This window comes from Miscanthus floridulus, chromosome 8 (assembly GCF_019320115.1).
Source record: "Miscanthus floridulus cultivar M001 chromosome 8, ASM1932011v1, whole genome shotgun sequence".
NCBI lineage: Eukaryota > Viridiplantae > Streptophyta > Magnoliopsida > Poales > Poaceae > Miscanthus > Miscanthus floridulus.
The window spans coordinates 58,690,924-58,711,465 of record NC_089587.1 but is presented as its reverse complement, the minus strand read 5'-3'; the positions used below and the strand labels follow the sequence as shown (position 1 = coordinate 58,711,465).

At 46.9% G+C, this 20,542-nt stretch overlaps 2 protein-coding genes across 10 annotated transcripts; one reads left to right on the top strand and one right to left on the bottom strand.

The window, feature by feature from the left end:
* The first annotated feature begins 3,555 nt into the window (after positions 1-3,555).
* LOC136476465 (uncharacterized) lies at positions 3,556-18,815 on the top strand. Of its 9 annotated transcripts, none has more exons than XM_066474319.1 (8): positions 3,556-3,662; positions 3,740-3,919; positions 6,331-6,384; positions 6,471-6,782; positions 6,908-7,544; positions 13,934-14,013; positions 17,273-17,835; positions 18,694-18,815. In XM_066474319.1, the coding sequence occupies exons 2-5, from the start codon at positions 3,803-3,805 to the stop codon at positions 7,511-7,513; spliced, it is 1,089 nt and encodes a 362-aa protein (XP_066330416.1). In that variant the 5' UTR covers positions 3,556-3,662; positions 3,740-3,802; the 3' UTR covers positions 7,514-7,544; positions 13,934-14,013; positions 17,273-17,835; positions 18,694-18,815. The 9 variants fall into 9 exon arrangements, with proteins under 9 accessions (XP_066330416.1, XP_066330415.1, XP_066330417.1 ...); XM_066474318.1 differs by having other exon boundaries at positions 3,592-3,919; positions 17,273-17,620; positions 17,709-17,835; XM_066474320.1 differs by having other exon boundaries at positions 3,592-3,919; positions 6,486-6,782.
* Positions 9,620-13,133, bottom strand: LOC136476467 (pentatricopeptide repeat-containing protein At1g07590, mitochondrial-like). Its single transcript, XM_066474321.1, has 2 exons — positions 12,711-13,133; positions 9,620-12,342 (listed from the first exon to the last, which is right to left on the bottom strand). The coding sequence occupies exons 1-2, from the start codon at positions 13,131-13,133 to the stop codon at positions 11,092-11,094; spliced, it is 1,674 nt and encodes a 557-aa protein (XP_066330418.1). The 3' UTR covers positions 9,620-11,091.
* Positions 18,816-20,542: the final 1,727 nt, after the last annotated feature.

Below are 20,542 nucleotides of genomic sequence, written 5' to 3'. Positions count from 1 at the left end.
CATTTGCATTTGCACAAGACTAAGTAGGTAGTACCCAGCGGCTAAGATGGAGATCAAGTCGTTTGTGATGACCTGCGAGCTGCGGTTGAAAACTTGAACTTATCTCTATAATACGAATCCGGAGTCCAAGCTCGGCCAAACCAGAAGGCCACGTCGCCTCCATTTCTCAGCCGTCGAATCGCGCGAAGAACGGCCCAGATCGACGAATAGCCCGGTGATTTTGTAGAAAAACCCTCGACCTTCACCGAAATATCATCCGCCGTCCCCAACAGCCTTCTCCAACACCTCCCGCTCTCCGCACGCCGGACGCCGGCCCCTCCTCTTCCCCGCGCTCGGCGACGGCAGCCTGGCCTCCCTGGCCTCGGCGGCGCTGCGGGGCGGCCTCCTCAGTCTCCAGCGGCGGCGGAGGGGATGGCCCTGCCGAGACGTGCGCCTCCCCAGCCCCTCGCTCTCTTCCCCGCGCTCCGGCCAGTGGAACACCACTGCGCCGTAGAGAAGGGCCTGCTTCGCCTGACCAAGGCTCCGCCTCGCCCGAGCGAGGGCGAGCGCGCTCGGGAAGCCCGACCAAGTATCCGCGCGCGCTCGGGAAGCCCGACCAGGCCTCCTCCTCGTCCGAGCGAGGGCGCGCGCTCGGGAAGGCCGACCAACTCCCCGCCTCGAGCGAGGCCGTGCGCTCGGGAAGCCCGACCACGGCTCCGCCTCACCTGAGCGAGGGCGTGCGCTCGGGAAGCCCGACCACGGCTCCGCCTCGCCCGAGCGAAGGCGCGCGCTCGGGGAAGCCCGACCAGGGCTCCCGCCTCGCCCGAGCGACGGCGCCCGCTCGGGAAGCTGGACCCGGTACTGTTAATGTACAATGTTTCTGTGAGGAGGTGAACAGGTTTCTGTGTGAGGGTATACAGTGCACTGTGAGATGGAGAGGATCTAACCCGTTTCACCACGTTTAAAGAAGAACTATAGATTAGCAGCAACGAGCTGCACAGATTGTAACATTAGTCAGGTTTACTGAGAGTAAAGCCTGATACAAGATACATTGCCCATCTACATGAGGATAGGAGCATTGAACGACTAACTGTCCAGGAGTGCATAGGCGCCCACTTATCTTATCGGATCATATTTGGTGGAGATTCATGCATAGGCGCCCACTTATCTGCCCTAACACTGACTTATATAAGTTTGCATGTCTACTGGATGAACCATCAATTCTGTTTGTGTTTAATCAGAAGGAGAGTTATCTAGAGAAGTTAAGATTCCTGAAGGACATTTTGGTAAGCAGTAAAGGGCTGTTTTCACTTGATTCGTGTTCTCTTTTTTTTGCGGGTATGATTCGTGTTCTCTTGACACGAACATTTTCTCATCTTTGTAGGCAGAGAGAATGGCGGCCGGACCTGCTGTTGGTCCATCTTCTGCTGTTGGTCCATCTTCCTGCAACACAGCAGAATAATTGAACGAGGAGCTTGCTGCATGAGAAGGAAGCTGGAATGCAGGGCATAAGTAGTGTCGTGAACTTTTAAATTTATGTTCTTGTCTCGTGTTATGTGTCATGATGTACTGGTGTGCGAGGAGACTTAAGTAGTAAGCATCAGTTATCAATGTCATTTGTGAACTGTATGTTATCCAAATGCTATGTTCATCATGGGGCATGTTGGAATTATCTCTTGTGTTTATGATGTTTGACGCTTGTGTGTGATGCCATTTACCCCATCTTTCATGCAGATCTGAGGAAGGTCACGTTTGGATCTGATCCTCCCGCGGTCGACATGCTTTTTTTTTCAGTTGTTTCTTTCCTCCCGCGGTGGCTGTGGGTACGGGCGGCACGACGGCGGAGGTGGGTGGCAGCCTCCCAGTCTCGCCTCCACGATTAGCTCTTGGGATCGCGGCGGCGTAGTGTGGGCACTCCTCTATGGTCATTTCGTGATCACCTAAACTACGAGCAGCGGTCGCCCCTCCAGGCCCTTGGCGGCGGCGCCTCCGAGCGATTCCAGCAGCGGGTCGTGGTGGAGCACTGGCACTGGCACTGGTGGCGGCGCCGGCGGGAGCGGGTGGACGGGCTGGGACGCGAGCTGCATGTGGCGGCGCTTCTTCTCGGTGGCCGACTGCTCCTGCTGCAGCCGCTGCACCTCCTCGAGCAGCGCCCCGGAGGTTCCTCCTTGTCGTCCGGATCCCTATGCCCCTCCTGATGATGATGATGATCCTCGCCCATACTGATCCAGCTGCCGTCCATCGCCGCGTACTGCGCCTGCGCATCGCTGCTGGAGGCGGAGCAGGCACCCCCGCCGCCCCGCTCGCCGCGCTTCTTGCCGCGCACGATGCGCGGCAGCAGGTACGTCTGGCCGCGCAGGAACGACTCGTACGCGAACTCCCACCGGTCGGGGTGCACCGCCGCTGACGACGCGCGCTGCCCGCTGCAGCCGCGAGCCGCCTGCCTGGCACCGTGCCACGGTGCCGCGCCGCCCGCGCGCCGCTTGCCGTCACCCCGAGTTGCGGGATCCGCCCGCTGGCCGCCCAGGAGCTCGACGTCAGCCGCCCAGGAGCCCTGCTGCCTGCCACCAGGACGAACAGAGAGGAACGGATGGGGAGAGTACAGAACGATCGGGAGAAGACAAGGGTATTGTGGTCTTTTTTCTTTTTTTCTATTTCCAAAACATTTATTTTTAGGCCTTAATTTTTTATCACATGACGGAAGTGCAAAATAGGGGCAAACGGAGTCTTCGGTTAAGAAAAATAGGGGCAAACGAGCAAAGTTTAAAAAACGGGGGCAAACGAGCAATTAGCCTCCAGGGGCAGTTGCACAAAAGACCCTTTCTTGTATGGTTCTTGGCCCTACCCTTGGGGCCCGTGGGCCTCCAATGCTGACGTTAGGCTGACGTCAGCAGAGTTTTATAAAATAAAAATAAAAAGGGAATTCATTTCTAAATAAATAAATGGCTAATAAAACCCTTTTACCTTTGAAAAATCATAGGAAATTGTAGAAATCTCCGAAAAATACAAAATTAATTTCTAAAAATCCATAATTGCGAACTCTTGCTGATTGTAGGTAGAGTGCTTCTTGCTGGATTTTCTAAAATAGAGTTCTTGGATCTTTTTGGAGTAGATGACTGTCGTAATCTTACTTTTCCTTCCGTTAAACCCCGTGCCAGACGCAAGCTTGGACTAGGAGGACCCCGACTACCACTACAACTCAGGAGACGACAACCGCTACGCAGGTGTCACGTCATTAATAAAGCATGCTACAACAAAAGAAGTAATATTTTGCATAAATTTTTTAATAAGACGAGTGGTCAAAGTTGGGGTTGAAAAAGTTAAACGAACTAAAATTTAAAACAGAGGAAGTATTTAATATGTTATTACAAAAGCTCAATTATATTTTTATTGTAAATATAAATATTTAAGCATGTGCATGTTTACTAGTTTTATAAAAAACTATAGCTTTTTAAATTAAATTATGATTACATAAAAATAGTAAAATATATAAAAATAAAAATTATAGTTTTTTTTAGGGGAAGCAAAGGCTGCAGACGCTCCTATGGATGGGCTATAGGCGCAGGGAGCAGGGGGCAGGGCGCCGCCCCCTCCCCAACCACCCATGACCCGCCGCTCGCTCTCTGGTTCCCAGGCCTCTCCTTTCCTCTCTCTCTCTGCCGTTTGACTGCCACACGCAAAGGGTCAGCTCTCTCCTCTCCTCTCTCCGCCCTCCTCCCTCTCCGCGCTCTGCTCAGCTCTGCTGCTGATTCCAATGCAGGTCAAATCGATACTCTCTCCTACCCTCTGGCCACCGGATTAATTTCTACTTGTACCCAGAAAAATGGAGAGGAAAATGCCCATTAGACGACGCAGTGCCCGGCTTTCCTCGGGTGGACGGCGACGCAGTGCCCGGCTTGATGCTGCTGCTGCTCCTGGACAGTACCCGGGCTCCTGGAAGGTATGTTTTCAATCTCCTATAATTGCTCGCCGGATCTATCTTCTGTGCCTTGTTCAGTGGTTCTTCTTCGCCGGATCTGCTGTTTAATTTGTATGAACTCTCGGAGATGAATGGGCTTCGTTCTGTACACGCATCCATGGCAACGCGATTTGGAATTGGGATAACTTGATTTGCATTGGGTCGGGGTGGGTTCGGTGAACATCAGTGAGCATGCAGTAGCACAGCTCCCCTATGTTTTTTTTTTGACAAGAAACATATATATCGCGCGGGTAGATCTAGTTCTCAAGGGTAGCTAATAAGTGTTTATACAAAGTCAGGTTTGACAGATTCACATTCCTAGTAACCGGGTGTACTCAAACCATACATATCAACACTGCGGCAGACGGAGAGGGGCAAATTCAAGAGCTTTAAAACTGGTTCCTTTAGCTGACGAACCAATATTGGATTTGTTATTGGAAGTTCCTATACTGCAATAGTTCCAGCAGCCGGATAAGAAAATATAGAAGATGTAGTCAACGTGCCTTGATTTGTCTCTTCGAAGTTGAATTTCCTGAGTCATTTCAATTGTGAATATCTTGCATTGTCGTTTTCAAAATGTGTGCTTCTTTTGTTTTGCTGCAACCAAAAAAGTTACCATGATATTTGTTATTGATATCCGAGTATCCCACCGATAGAGGACAAAACATAGGTAGCAGAATTACAATCGTAGAAGTAGAGAATTAGAATGAGACTTCTTATTGACATCCCAGTATCCCACTGATAGAGGAGAAAAGATAGATAGCAGACTTACCGTCATAGAAGTAGGGCCAAGCCCCAGTCTTAATCAAAAGACCACAGAAACATTCATTTCTTAACCATTCCAGACCTGATACATGCATCAGGTTTTTAAGCCAACCTCAGCGAACTTGAGGAAAAAACAAAACAGCTAAACCAGAGTCTGACGGGCTACTGCAGAAAAAGCTAAACATCTTGTGGAGCACTAGCACCATTCAGCCAACCAGGAGAGCGCTCCCGGAATCCACTCCACTCTCTTGAAATAGAGCCGCTTCCATCTCGTGGAGCTGGGCGATCCAGTACTTCATACACATCGCCTTCCCGGTCTCCATCATCCCGTTAGTGCTTCTGGATCTCTTGCCGAGGCCCGCAGCTTCAGAATGTATGATTCCAGTTCCACCTTTTTGTTGGGCGGGCACAAAATCAGCCAATTCTGTGCCATCCCAGCTATCCTGATCAGAAGTTGCTTCATGCTTATCCAAGCTGCATTCTGAAAACATAAATCGTTTCTCATTTTCCATAACCCCCAAAGAGCTGCAGAGCTAATTATGTTAACTGCTACATGAATCTTACTACTCGACCAGCAAACACCAATGCTATCAAAAGAAGAGCCTAGTTCTCTTCCTACTATATCTGAGATACAATTCCACATTCTTTTAGCTACAACACAATCAAAGAATAAGTGCTGACTGGATTCATGCTCTTCGCAAAAAAGACAGGTTTCATTTTCTACCACTTGTCTCTTGGCCAGGTTATCCCTGGTTAGGACTTTATTCTTCACTAAGAGCCACAGAAAAAATTGCACTCTAGGTGGTATCTTAAGGGACCAAATACTAGGAACATGAACAGGAACAATACCCCTGAAATTAATAATTCTGTAGAGAGATTGAGAACTATAAATGCCATTAGAGTTAAATTTCCAAATCATAGTATCATCATCATCATTCAGTTCAATAGTTGAGGCTAATTGAACCATTTCTAGCCATTTTCTATATAAACTCTCATCCACCGTTCTTCTGAAGGTACATTTCAGATTATGACCATCCCAAAGATCAGCAATAGAGCTAGTTTTCTCATTAACTAACACATAAATATCCCAGAATTGTATGGCCAGACTTGAAGAGCCTAACCAGTTGTCTTCCCAGAATTTTATATTCCTACCATTACCAATTTTGCACCTAAAACCTAGTCTAGCAGCTTTGGCGGCCCACATGAAGCCCTTGAAAAATTGTGAGCTATTAGCATCACTGGTGCAGAACCCTCTTGTTGTTTATCTCTGTAGGCTGACTGGCTGAGAGCTGCTCTTCTAATTTCATTCCTGTTTAAAAGGTTGTACGGTGCTTGTGGTAATGGGTTTGGTGGATAATGTGCTTAAGTGCAACAGTTTTGAAACTTGATTTTGCCTGAAAATGCAGTACACACAATATAGCTTTGAACTGTACTTTCTTACTTAGGCAGTGACTTGCTTTGTCATGCAGCTGAAGCAACAGATTCAGCCAACAATTCTGAGCTCATCCTCTCCCCTATGCATGAATTCTGTTTGCATGTCACAGACTCACTGTCAGATCAAGACTTTATTTGCTTACTGCGAATATCACAAATTGTATGCATTTAAGCTCCTTTCTTTATGGCTGCAGCTGAAGCAACAGAGGGAGCCGAGCTCTTCTCTTGTCCCCTCAACGATGAAAAAGGTTTGTTCCTTTTTTTTTCCAACTTAGCATTTTGGCCATTGGCCGTATGCATTGCCTCTAATATTGCCTCTGGTTTTGATATATAGACTATGCTTTGTCAGTGGAAACATAAAGCTAAAAAAACACAATCAGCTGAACGCAGTGGAAAGACTGAAGATAAAATAACACAATCAGCTGAAAGCAGTGGAAATGGCAAACATTTTTGGTCACTGGCTGAAGAACAAGCTTATGTCAATGCAGTTACTGAACTGGCTCCCAAGTATCGAGGTTGGAATTCTGAGTTCTATCAGGCTATTGCTGATGCAGTGAATAAAGAATGCAGTCACCTCAGGAAGGATTATGTTCATTTGGACATACTGAAGGTCAAGGCCAAACGTGCAGATTGTAAACGGTGTTTGGTATGTGCCCCACTCCTGCTCGTTCTTAGTTTTGTTGGGTTAGCATTATTTGAATGAACTAGAAATAAATACTCCATGGTTTATTAGGGATTCACACGCTGATTCATCTTGTATTGTTATCCCAGAAATCATACACACGGCCAGACCAACAATTTTGCATTCGTATTGGTTCAATTGACCCGCCTTTTGGTACGGGTTACCCCATGGATTCATCAAGTGGAGCAGTTGCGGGTCCAAGCACAGTCAAAGATGAAGGCATACATGCTGCACTGCAGGATTTGAAAAGTTTTGGGTGCAAAGGGTTAGACTTGGTGAAGTATGCACATCTACTGAATGATCAACACCATCTGGATGTGTTTTGGGCTCACGGTTGCCGTGGACAGAAGATGGAACAAAAGATAAGTTACCTCGATGAGGCATCAGGATTCTCTACCCCATTCGTATCACTATCTTCAGTGGTGCAGGAACCCAGAGTGCTTTTTACAGAGTTTAAAAAGGCTGCACTAAATTTTATGATAGCTAATAGGGTTGCTAGCAATCCATTTTCTAATCATGAACTCTTTGTTAGTTCATATTTACTGGAAGATAAAGTGATTCGGGATGTGTTTGGGGCTTATGAATCCTATCCAGAAAGGAGAGAGTTCCTCCTGAGTCAGATAGAAGAAGTGCTGATGAAAGTGCTGGGGGCGTCATCTTCTTGCCAGTTGTCTCAGGCATCTAGGGACTACTGACTTCCATATGAGCAGTGATGTCTTCCCGCTGGTATGTGAGCTTAAGACTGCCCTGCGACTTTCATGAAAATAGTTAGCTGCTATAAGCTTCTGCTCCAATTGCTAGTGGCATAACAAGGCAACATGATTCAGCTATATGTAACATTCAGAGTAGGCATGCATTGAGATTCAGAGGACAGAGGAATATTAGCTAACAATGTAACATTCAGAGTAGGCTGACCTGTATAGAAACTTATAGCAGCTAACTATTTTCATGTTTGCATGACAGGAGCAAGAACGTAGGCTGCGGAATGCCGCAGATCTCTGTAAGGCACATTCGTCCCAAACAATTGGGGTGACTACCAAAAGCATTGGAGACGTTGACAACGAGGATGAAGACGAAAACTATGAAGCCTCTACAGAAGACGAGGAGTCCGATGAGAGCGATGAAGCAGACTACTCCGATGCCAGTGCAGACAACTACTCCGATGCCAGCATCCACCTCCGCCGGTCATCAAGGCAGCGTCAGCCACCTGAACGGTACATTGGAGAAAGTGTTGAATTGCCTAGTCAGAGAGGTCGAGGGAGGACAGGTCGATGGAGAGGTCGGAGTGGTGATGGTGAGCGAGAGATTAATCAGAGAGGTCGAGGGAGCAGAGGTGGTAAGAGAGGTCGATCGTAACAATGACTACTTGGGCTACATTGATCATTTTGGATGTTACTGGACTATTAAGGTGATGCACGAGGAGATCATGGAGCCTGGGAGCATTTGGAGTGATGCTTGAACTGTGTTGGTCGATGAAACTTGGTCTGTGTGGCCTGTTAGTAGTAGTGAACTAGTGGGCAGTGGCTCGCTACTAGCCAGTGTGGCCACTGCCCAGTACTATTCTATGATTAAGTTACTGTACTGTTGTGCATTGCATTGCATTTGCATTTGCACAAGACTAAGTAGGTAGTACCCAGCGGCTAAGATGGAGATCAAGTCGTTTGTGATGATCTGCGAGCTGCGGTTGAAAACTTGAACTTATCTCTATAATACGAATCCGGAGTCCAAGCTCTCCAAACCAGAAGGCCACGTCGCCTCCATTTCTCAGCCGTCGGATCGCGCGAAGAACGGCCCAGATCGACGGATAGCCCGGTGATTTTGTAGAAAAACCCTCGACCTTCACCGAAATATCATCTGCGGAGAGCGGGAGGTGTTGGAGAAGGCTGTTGGGGACGGCGGATGATATTTCGGTGAAGGTCGAGGGTTTTTCTACAAAATCACCAGGCTATCCGTCGATCTGGGCCGTTCTTCGCGCGATCCGACGGCTGAGAAATGGAGGCGACGTGGCCTTCTGGTTTGGCCGAGCTTGGACTCCGGATTCGTATTATAGAGGTTCAAGTTTTCAACCGCAGCTCGCAGGTCATCACAAACGACTTGATCTCCATCTTAGCCGCTGGGTACTACCTACTTAGTCTTGTGCAAATGCAAATGCAATGCAATGCACAACAGTACAATAACTTAATCATAGAATAGTACTGGGCAGTGGCCACACTAGCCAGTAGCGAGCCACTGCCCACTAGTTCACTACTACTAACAGGCCACACAGACCAAGTTTCATCGACCAACACAGTTCAAGCATCACTCCAAATGCTCCCAGGCTCCATGATCTCCTCGCGCATCACCTTAATAGTCCAGTAACATCCAAAATGATCAATGCAGCCCAAGTAGTCATTGTTACGATCGACCTCTCTTACCACCTCTGCTCCCTCGACCTCTCTGATTAATCTCTCGCTCACCATCACCACTCCGACCTCTCCCTCGACCTCTCTGACTAGGCAAACACTTTCTCCAATGTACCGTTCAGGTGGCTGACGCTGCCTTGATGACCGGCGGAGGTGGATGTTGGCATCGGAGTAGTTGTCTGCACTGGCATCGGAGTAGTCTGCTTCATCGGACTCCTCGTCTTCTGTAGAGGCTTCATAGTTTTCGTCTTCATCCTCGTTGTCAACGTCTCCAATGCTTTTGGTAGTCACCCCAATTGTTTGGGACGAATGTGCCTTACAGAGATATGCGGCATTCCGCAGCCTACGTTCTTGCTCCTGTCATGCAAACATGAAAATAGTTAGCTGCTATAAGTTTCTATACAGGTCAGCCTACTCTGAATGTTACATTGTTAGCTAATATTCCTCTGTCCTCTGAATCTCAATGCATGCCTACTCTGAATGTTACATATAGCTGAATCATGTTGCCTTGTTATGACACTAGCAATTGGAGCAGAAGCTTATAGCAGCTAACTCGTTGTGACTGAGCAGCACAAAAGTAGTGATACCAGAATCATGTTGCCTTGTTATGCCACTGGGTATTTGTACTCAAAATTGCCAATGAGTAGCACAGGGAATTTATTGTGACTGTGTGGTACTGTGGTCAACCGTATCGTTCCTCGTTCTGCAAAAGTTGCCTTGTTATGCCACTGGGTATTAGTACACAAAACTTATACAGATGTGATACTGCAAAATACGAGCACTCCTTTTTGCATTTTGTCGCAGCAGTTAGGTATTTTTCTTTTTGGCATTCTATAACTGGATAGCACACAACTAGGTTCTCTCATATATAATTCACAGAACCGGTGTATGTTTACTTCAAAGGCTCAAAAAGAGAAGGGACCCTTAGTTTTAGCACAATCTTTCATGCAACATTCACCTATAATCAGCCCAAAATAGATTTATATGGCAAATGAAGACGATCAAATCAGTGGGGTATTTTCCATTTACATGTCATTCGCCGACCTGAACATTCAGAAAGATTACATCACACATCCTCATGATAACACTGACGACATTCTTTGTGGCCTACTAGCTGTTCACATTCTTTGTTGACGCAATGAGCTCAACAGCAAATTATTTGGAATGGTTGGCCAAGTTCACATCATTGGTGAAATTGCTTTGTGTTTGTTTTGATTCCATTCACTATCCTTCCATATGGAGAATTCGAGCATGTTTGATTTGTGTATAGGCAAAAGGCACATGGAGTTCTGTGTTCAGTTCTGCAACCAGAGAATAGCACATGTTTATTCAGCTTTATTCTGGCAAAGCATGTGCAGACTGCAGAGGTATGCTTCTACTGCTTTCTCATTTGTATAGCTAGTAGCCTAGCACCTTAAAAGTGTTGCAGGAGCAAGGTCTGCAAACACTGTTACCAGTAGCAGCACAATGATATATTCAGGATGTGTAGCATGTCGTGTGGCATGATAAAAGACAATGGCTTCCTTTTTTGTTTGAGCGACTGTATTCCATCTTTTGTACTTGAAATGAATGCAGCATTGGATGACAAATATGATACCAGTATTAAGTTGAATCAGTTGATATACCTTCCGCATGAGAAAAATGGGACATTTTCAAAATTTGGAATATGCACGAGTTTCGTATACCTTGCAGTTCTAAAACTGTTCAGGATGTATCTTTCCAATTGATTTGTGCAGATATTGGGATTACTGTGCAAAAAATGATCGCCAGAAGACATGTGCCGCAACATGTTGTCCACAAGTTCTCTAATGATTTTTGCATGACAAAATCCAGCAGTGGTTTTCCTTGAAAGCACCAACACACATAGAGCATTAGATCTTGAACTGTTCAATCAGTCTAAGAAGGCCATATGTCTCAGCGTCAGGCATTGCCCCTCTCAAAATCATTGTCCTCAACAAATCTGGCTCATAAACTTTTGCCTTCACATAAGCTTTCAGGAGAGTGTTATACACAAAGGAATTCCGAGAATATTTTGATTCATTCAGTTCACTGTATAGTCTCTTTGCATTTTCCAAGTCTCCAATTTCTGCAAAGTTCTCAAGCAACAGATGTGTGGTCTCCAACCACGGTGTTGAACTCCTCACCTTTTTAGTGACAACTTCCTTCTTTCCCATATCTATTGTGTTCAAAGCTTCTTTAACAAGACCCGATTTCAAGCAACCCAATGCTAAGTGGCGATAAGTAATAGCATTAGGCTGGCATCCGTTTGCTCTCATTTCCTTGAATATAGATGATGCTTTATCCACAACACCGTGCCTACAGTAAACTGATAAAATGGAATTGAACTGTTCTGTAAGGCTTAACTTCTTTGTTGATTTTATCTGGACCCATATCTTCTCTGCCTGATCAATGGAACCAACCTTTCCAAATGCTTCTATTGCTAGTGTGAAGCTTTTTGATCGAATATGAGGGAGGTCTTGCATGATCTCCCATGTCCTCTTTAGCTCCTTTTCCTTCCCAAGGTATCCATACAAGATAAGAAGAATTTCTAGCGTGGACCAATTAGTACCTGTCATGGAATTCTCAATGGCATCTACATATGTGTGGCAAACAGTATATAGCCTTGCAACAGCATGTGCAATAGCTAGAATGCCATAAGTGATCTCATTGGGCTCAATCTTTGCTCTTTTCATATCATTGAACACCCTGGCTAGCCCGTCGATGTTGTGTTCATTGGCTTGTATTTTCAACAGGATGTTGTAGGTTGACGTGTGAGGGATCACAAGGTCAGCTTTCATCTGAGAAAGGATCTTGGATATAGTTTTCCTGCGACTGGGTGATGAGTGAAGGATGATGAGGCGGTTGTAAACATACGGCGAGATCGGCAGGGACAATTCTCTAATCTTCCTCATGTAAGCGTATGAATGCTTAATGAGATCCAGATCCAAAGCAGCCATGACAAGGTTGTTGTAGAGGAGATCTTTCTGGTATTCCTGAGGCACGCGAAGGAAGAGGCTTTCGGCTTCAGAAATGCCATGGACTTTAGCTGTGAACTCCAGCAGATACGAGTAATCAAGCTCACTCAGCTTGTAGGGCCTCTCTCTCACAATCCATTCCATAACCTGTGGGAAAAAAAAGGAAAAAAAAACTGTCATATCCTGAGCAAATACTAGAAGGCAAGGACTAGGGGATCTTATGTCTATTTTAATTACCACTGCTCGGCACATTGTTCAAGCACAAATAAAGAGAAGCTAGTTCTATGGTGATGAGCTAACTAGAAGGTGGAAGTGAACTAGTACCATTCAAATAAGCTTTCCACCACATTTGTGAACAAGTACAGAGATCAACAGTTCAGCACAATACAAGAGCACTAACAGAAGGGAGAGCAAAGAAACATGGAAATTTCATGTCACTGCACAGCTCAACTCGCGTCAATCACCAAGGAAAGCTCTCATGAACTGGCAGAGGCGAAGTGGGGAAAAGGGGGCACCTGCAGGGCGGTGCGGTGTAGACGGTGTCGTCGGAGGCGGTTGATGGAGTGGAATACGTGGCCGCGGTGCACGGCGCGGCCGTCGGTCATCCAGCCCCGCATGGCCGCGCCAACCGACGCCGCCCGCTCCACCCGCCGCGCCAGCGAGCCCTCCTGCCCTGGCTCGTTGCGGGGCCCCTCCGCCCCAAGATGAGGAGGAGGCGCGGTGGCGTTGCTTCCGGAGCTGGTGAAGAATCCTGCGGCGGGGACGGGGAGCGGCGGCCGCCGGTACCGGAGCAGCAGCATCACGGCTTCGCAGAGGCGGCGGCCCCAGTACGGCAGGGTGGGGCGCCTGTCTCGCCTAACGCCGAGCGCCCGAGTCGTGGCCCAACTTCGATCGGTCGAGGAGCCCATCATCAGCCCAAGTTCCCAACACAACAACATAGCCCATCAACCCACCCGGCCCTCTCACACTATGTCGCTCGTTGCGCCGCTCGCACAGTCGCACTGGCATCAGGGCGCTGCTCCGCCGCCGGCCCGCCCCTAGACGCTGCAAGCTGCAAGCTGCACCGCCGCGTAGTGGCTGCCGGCGTGGGTCCCGCCGACCGGCCGTCGCGCGCCATCCTCGTCGGGTCGGGACACTGGGAGATGGCCACGCCGGCGGTCAGCATCATCCACGGCAGCAACGACGCCATCCATGACTTGTATGGATTTACCAAGGCCATGTACGAGGTTCGTCCGCTAGCTCGATGCCCCCTCCCAACCATGCTCCCCCCTCCCCCCCACTGAATCCGTTTTTTATTGAGTGAACCCCCACTGAATCCGTTGGGACGGGGAGGCTCTCGTTTGAGATGAGCCAGCGCGTCGAAATTGAGGTTTACATAGGCAACAATGGAACTCGTTTGGATTTATGCGAGTTCTTGTCTTCCTCTGCGTTTGGGAAAAGATCAAAACTGGAATTTTCGCCATTCCTATAGAACAGCTAATGGCAGTTGATTTTATGGTTTTACTAATTGATTGTTACAGTTTGTTGTTAGTGGTATGTCTTGTCATGGTTGTGTACTGTTCGTATATGTATTATCACATATAATCTTATATTATACATTAACCGATATGTTCTTTAAATTTATAAGTTTGTTAGATCTTGGACAGTTAGATCTTGGTTACTTGGTGCATGTTGAATCAGTGAATTATATTAAGGTGCTCCTGTTTTGATCATCTTGGAACCCTTTGATGTATTGCAGCGCATCGTCGTCCGGCTCGACGAAGTGTTCTCGGCATAGTGGTGTTCTGGCGTCATGATCTCGGCCGGTTTCTACTCGTGGTAAGGTAGAAAGGCCACAATTTCTATTGCTCATTCTATTGTGTCTAGGATGCTCCTCATCTCTATATTGTGCTCATTTATATATCTCTCTCTACTCATCGTGCAGCGAGCTGAGGCTTGTGAGATGACGGTTTGGTCAGTTGGGCAGAGTAGAACCCGGGGCCAAGCCTGCGGGTATGGATAGGCCAAGCCTCACAAGTGACACTTATTTGTTTGTGGTCGGTGTTAGGGGGAGCAATGGTTTTTTGCAGTTGACTCTCAGTGACCGAGGGAGTTATTTGCAGTGCCTATAGTTTCTGTCAGTGTGCTCTTGTGTTAGTGGATCTCTCTCATGATGGCTGGGACCAAGACTTTAGGCCCTCATCCAAAGGGCGATGATGGTGACAGGCCGCCTCGTCCTCCTAGACAGGACAAGGGCAAGACAGTGGAGCAGCCGCGTCAGAAGAAGCAGAAGCACCCCGACAGACAGACCCAACAGTCTATTGAGGTTGCAGCAACAACAAAGGCCGCAAAGTGTGGAGGCAACAATGGTGCTCTCAGGATTGGTGGCTCTGGACCGCACTCTACTCAGCCACTCCGTCGGTCTCCTCGTGGACGCGCATTCGTTTACCCGACAGAGCCTCAGCAGCAGCCGGAGCCTGGCTTAGGCAGCAGGTCGCATCACAGAGCGCGGGACGACTCAGATGTCCCACCTACAGAGGCAGAGGAGGAGAGCAGGTCGCGCTGTAGAGGGCAGGACGATGCAGAGGTCCCACCTACAGAGGAGGATGGTCTGCCACCTTGCCACGTCAACCTCCGTGGTGCTTCAACTAGCAGAGTCAAGCGATACCGTCTTGCCTCACTTGACCAGTGGTTCCCCGAGCAGCGGGATGTCAGGGCAGGTGATAGCTTTTACACTACTCTCCAGGCCTCTTTCTTCAGGACCTTTGAGTCAGAGAGGATAGCATTGCGCTCTCACAGGCTCTTGCAGTTGGGTTTCTTGAGAGCTGCAGCTGGTTCAGAGGAGATACAACAACACATTGAGTACCTGCCTGGCTTAGAGGCGCTTGTGACAAGACCAGGGCTGTACGTGGAGGAGTGGGTCAAGATTTTCTACTCTACAGTTTGGATTGACCCCGACCACAAGTTCATACAGTTTATGTTCAGAGGGGAGGTTTACAGACTTTTGACTCAAGAGATCCGAGAGACTTTCGGCTTTGCTCAGTCAGAGACTAGGATCCACAGTTTGTGCTACGGTACAATAGACCCCCCGAGACGCCCTCACGGCGGAGTGTGTCCACCAGCAACTCATGTGGCAGCTCTGTTCCGCCCACCGTTCGGACCTGAGTCCCGTCGTACTCCAGATGACTTGACTCCAGTGGGTCGGGTCCTGAACGCAGCGATGAGGATGACTCTACTTCCTAGGGTTGGCTTCAAAGAGGCGTTGACCAACATACAACAATGGCTTCTTGGTGCTCTTGCCTCTCACACCGTCTTCGATGTGGCAGACTTTCTATTGTGTGAGATTGAGGATGCGATCTCCGACGGTTTTCGTATGAGACGTCAGCTGCCCTACGCTCACTACTTGTCACACATGTTCGTGCAAATGATTCAGCACCCGAGGCACGTTAACACCCTTCAGGCATCTTCTCAGCATTTTGGAGTTTACAGACCTACTCACACCGGCGACGCTCGCCGTGGCAGCAGGGTTCTCAGAAAGGTTCGCAGAGGCTTGTCAGTTGAGGAGAGAGAGGAGCAGGAGGAGCAGGACGAGGCTATTCGTCAGTATGAGCACGAGGACTTGGCACACTTGTTCAGCGAGGACCTACCTTCTAGTGACAGCTCTGATGACGACTTTAGAGTCCCTTCACCTCCACTGCCTCCTCGAGCACACGACGCAGAGGCTGGGGGCTCTGGCTCAGGCAATGCACAGGCTGGTGGCTCTGGTTCAGCAGCAGACACCTCTCGAGATCAGTGGATCCGAGAGATGTTTGAGCGCCAGCAACAGGCCCATGAGAGACAGCTACAGGCCCAGGCAGCAGCACACGAGCAGATGATGGCCTTGATCTCTGGACTCTCAGCTCGTCAGGACCAATTCCAGGCACAGTTAGCTCAGGAGAGGCAGACTACACAGTGCTTACTCCAACACCTCCTTGGACAATCCTCCTTGGTTCCTCCTGTGCAGCAGGCTCCAACTGCTCCACTCCAAACACCTGTAGTCCCAGCCTTACAGTCTAGTGGACTTCTTGGACAGGGTGGTTTCGTTCAACAACAGTTCGTGTCCCCGTTAACCGAGTTCCCACGTGCCTTCACTACACCGGGTTCGGGTGTGCCACAGGGTTTCGCTGGCTTGTCTCAGTCCGCTCCAGCAGCTTCTGCAGGACAGACAAAGTCAGTGTTGGCTTCCACATCAGCAGCTACCGCCTCTTGTAGTCTCTCAGCTACTTTCAATGAGACCATAGGCTTGCCTACTTCATCAGCGACAGCTAAGGCACCTGTGACAGCCTCAGGAGCTCTAGAGTCCGCCTCCACGGAGACTGTACCTTCTTCGGTAGGGTCATCCCAGCAGTAGATCCCACTGAGTCAGCCTCCTCCAGCTAGTTTAGTTTCAAAGGATAGCTACTGAGACTGAGGAGACTATGATGATAGCAGAGGCCGACGACGACCAGGACGCTTCACAGTTCCACTTCGCTCAGCGTACTTCTTAGCCTGGCTCGTCTGTGACTACCCCTCCAGCCGACTCTTTGATTTTGGTGTTTGACCCAAAGGGGGGAGAGGAGAGTATGTGAGATAGGGGAGAGCTAGTGAGAGGAATTTGGATCTTTTGTGTGCTCTCTCATGCATCATGTTCACATTGTGCATTGTATTTATGCTTATTTGCTTCTAGCTCGTACCTTATGATACTTTGTGACATGTATGTGCTCTCTTTTATCTTATATAGTTATATCATGTCATGTATGTTGCTCGTCTGTTGTGCTTTCATTACATTCTATGTCAAATGAGTACTTTGTTTTGTACACATGCTTATTTCATGTACTTTGTGTACCTGATGTGGGCTTGCTCGCATGACCACGCTCTAACCCCTAAAAGGCAGAGGTGGAAGTTATCCACTATACTAAAAGCTAACTTGTGTATTTTGGTTGACAAAGATTGTATTCAACATCTAAATACCAGTGTTTCAAATTGAAAAACACAATTTGGCTCCCCTCTGAAAACACAACATCTAAACTCCGAAATCGTGAATTCTGACTGAACTTTTGAACCCTGTTCTTTCCTACAGGAACTGGAATCCTACATTATTTTTCCTGCAAGAATCCTTCAATCCAAAGGAGCCCTAGCAATGGTCACAACAAAGGGTGTAACAAGTGTTCTTTTACTAATGGCCCCTGGAGACACTTTCAAACGGCACTATTTGATTTAGGACATAAATATTCTTCTTAGAAAAAGATACAGAGATATTCAAAAGTGCCATAAGAGGTAAGAGCAGTATCTGGAGAGCATGTAGGCGTATGCTGTGTTAATTTACCAATCAAGTATTATTGCTGATAGTGGTAGGTAGGGGTCTGAAAGGACAAGCCTCACGGTTGGTATTATAAGAAAGCTAGCTAGTCTTCTGAACCCTATAAAGGTGATTCTACTTCATCGCTTCATCAACTGATTGCAATCTAAGTTCAACAGACATAGCACTAACCATTGGATGTTGCATGCTCTTCCAGAATGAGGAAAATATTAGAAAAAGGGTGACCGAATCCATCTGGAACTTGAAATGAAAGGATAACCTCCATGCTAATCATGCAATGGTACATACGGTGGGAAAAAAACATTGTTTGACTATTTCAAAAGGTGATGTACCTAATACTTGATAATAGCTGTCGTCCTACATTTCAGTAAGCAACTCTTCATAACATCAACATTTCTCATGGTCAGTTCTATGGACAGACACACATAACGATTAACATCAATTATGGAAGGCACAAAACATTAGATAGCTAATCCATAACTGCAAAGAATAATATGATACATAATTTATGCACAGAGAAAATAGCATCAATTACCTCAGGCACAATACATTACATAACTAAACTATCGTTGAAGTACATTATGATTGATGCAGATGACTCTGTAGAAAGAGCAATTGACATCAACTGTCGCGGCACATGACATTACATGACTAATGCACCAGTGCAAAGTAAATTTTGATAGATATAGGCAACTCTATCCACAGAGTAATTAACATCAATTGTGAAAGGAACAAGGCACTGCATAGCTATGCACAACTGCAGAGTAAATTGTGATAGATACATGTAACTCTATGCACAGACCAGTTAACATTGATTATGAGGTGTAAGGCAATGCGTAGATAGTACAAAATCGCAGAGCATATGTACAGATATAGTTAAGTAAAAGGTGGTGGAGTTGCCAACAGTCAAATTATGAGTTTCATGACGAAAGCTCGAACTTTTCTAGGTAGCAAGGTTGGATATGAGCATCTTCATGGAGCATCCGTAATTCTGTATCATCTAGAGAACATAAGAGAAAGCTCATAGTCTCTCCAATTTAACATAACCTCTTCAGCGCTCCTCTCATCAAAATATGCATTAGTCAAAATTGCACGTCCATGCAGTTTCAGATTTCTCGTTTCTTATATTCTTGTATCTAAATGTCCATTCTCCCCTGTCTTCTCCACATAATGGCAATCAGATGTGATGAGGATTAATGTTAAAGATAGCTGAGATGCCCTAAAGCTCCCAAGCAGGACCACAAGAACAACTGAGTCCAATCGGTTCTGAACCCAAGTAGAGAAGTCAAGAAACATGAGTGGGGATTCCATGAAGATAATAACTAAACAACTGCTGCCATTGATGACTCATCTTCCCAAATTTAGGTGCCCAAATCTGAGTTGCATGTCAACTGAGTAACTGACCCAAATGATCAAAATGAGCAAGATCAATAGAACAGATTTATGCAACATGCACCCAGCTACTCCGGGTACTCAGACCCCTTACCGCCTATCATCTTTCTGCCACGTCATTCTTGGTTTAACAATGTCAGCCAATTTCCAGGTTTTGACCTTTTCGGATTCATCTGTTATTCTTGGTTTAACATCTGGACTTCTGCTTGCATCCATAGGTGCCTGCGATTTTTAAACCTTTAGCAAACCTCCGTAATGAAGAGCAAGAGAGGATGGTAAAGGCAGAAGGAACTCACCAAGCCACTTGTCGACACTTCAGGCAAGATCCGATCAGGTCGCTCGGCATTTACTGCTATAGGACTGCTGACATTTGAAACAGGAGCAAGGGCAACAATTGGAGGCTGCAGTAAAACCAAACGTGAGAATAAGGTAACAACAAACCTTGTCAATATTCACTAAATTTCCAGCACAAATTGAAAGCAAAAGAAGGCAGGTAAGTGGTGAAGTCCAGTCGGATGAATTACTTGACTACATAACACCCCTTCTGGTGTATCTTGCCAATGCACCAGGAGAAAGAAACAATTAGCTTTTGTCCACCACAATGTACAACAATTGTCAAGTAATTATGCCTATGACAGTAGCTAACCACAATTCCAGATGCAGAAAATAAGATACTCCCTCCAGCTCCAGTCAAAAATAAGTGACGTTTTGAGGTTCTCAGAAGTCAACCGTTCCAAATTGACTACAGAATACTAATTGCATGTAATATGAGTAGATACGTCTTGGAAAATAGTTTCAGAGAAGTTTATATTTGCTATATTTTACAGGTGTGTTATAAATAGAAGTCAAAATTTAGTATAGCTGACTTCAGAGAGCCCACTTATTGTTGTCTGGAGTGACTACTTGCCTAGGATAGACATGCTTGCCTGAGTTTTGTGGCAAATTGCAGCACTGAACAATCACCTTCTTTACTGGTACCACAAGAGATTAGTCCGCAAGAAAAAAATTGTAAGTGAACAGATGAAATGAGTGAAACTGAAAATTAATATAATTTGTTACTCATCAGCAGATATTAAACTCTATATTAACACTTGCTATGTCTCACCTTGTCCCATCAGCACTGTAAGATATTTCCAGGAGCATCATAGTCAACTCTTGAGCCCAAGCAATCATACAACCATGCTTTGATTTTTTCCATCAATGGCGGTAGAGAGATAAACTACAGAGCAAGACAGAGCTAAAATTAAGAAATACATATGACAGATGGCAACTAGTAACGATAAAATAAAGCTTTACGTATTAGTTGATACTAAATGGGACCGACAGAGCTAAAATCAGAACCTTTACGTATCAAACATTACAGCAATGGACATGGAGTAGTTGATACTAAATGGGACCAAGTACAGAAATCAGCAGAACACAGGAGCACTAACAGAAGGGAGACCAAAGAACCTGAAAATTTCATGTCACTGCACAGCTCAACTCGCGCCAATCATCAAAGAGCAAAGAAAGCTCTCGGCTGGGAATGCGATGAACGGGCAGAGGCGAAGTCGGGGGAAATGGGGCACCTGCAGAGCGGTGTCGTTGGAGGCGGTTGACGGCGTGTAGTACGTGGCCGCGGTGCACGGAGCGGCCGTC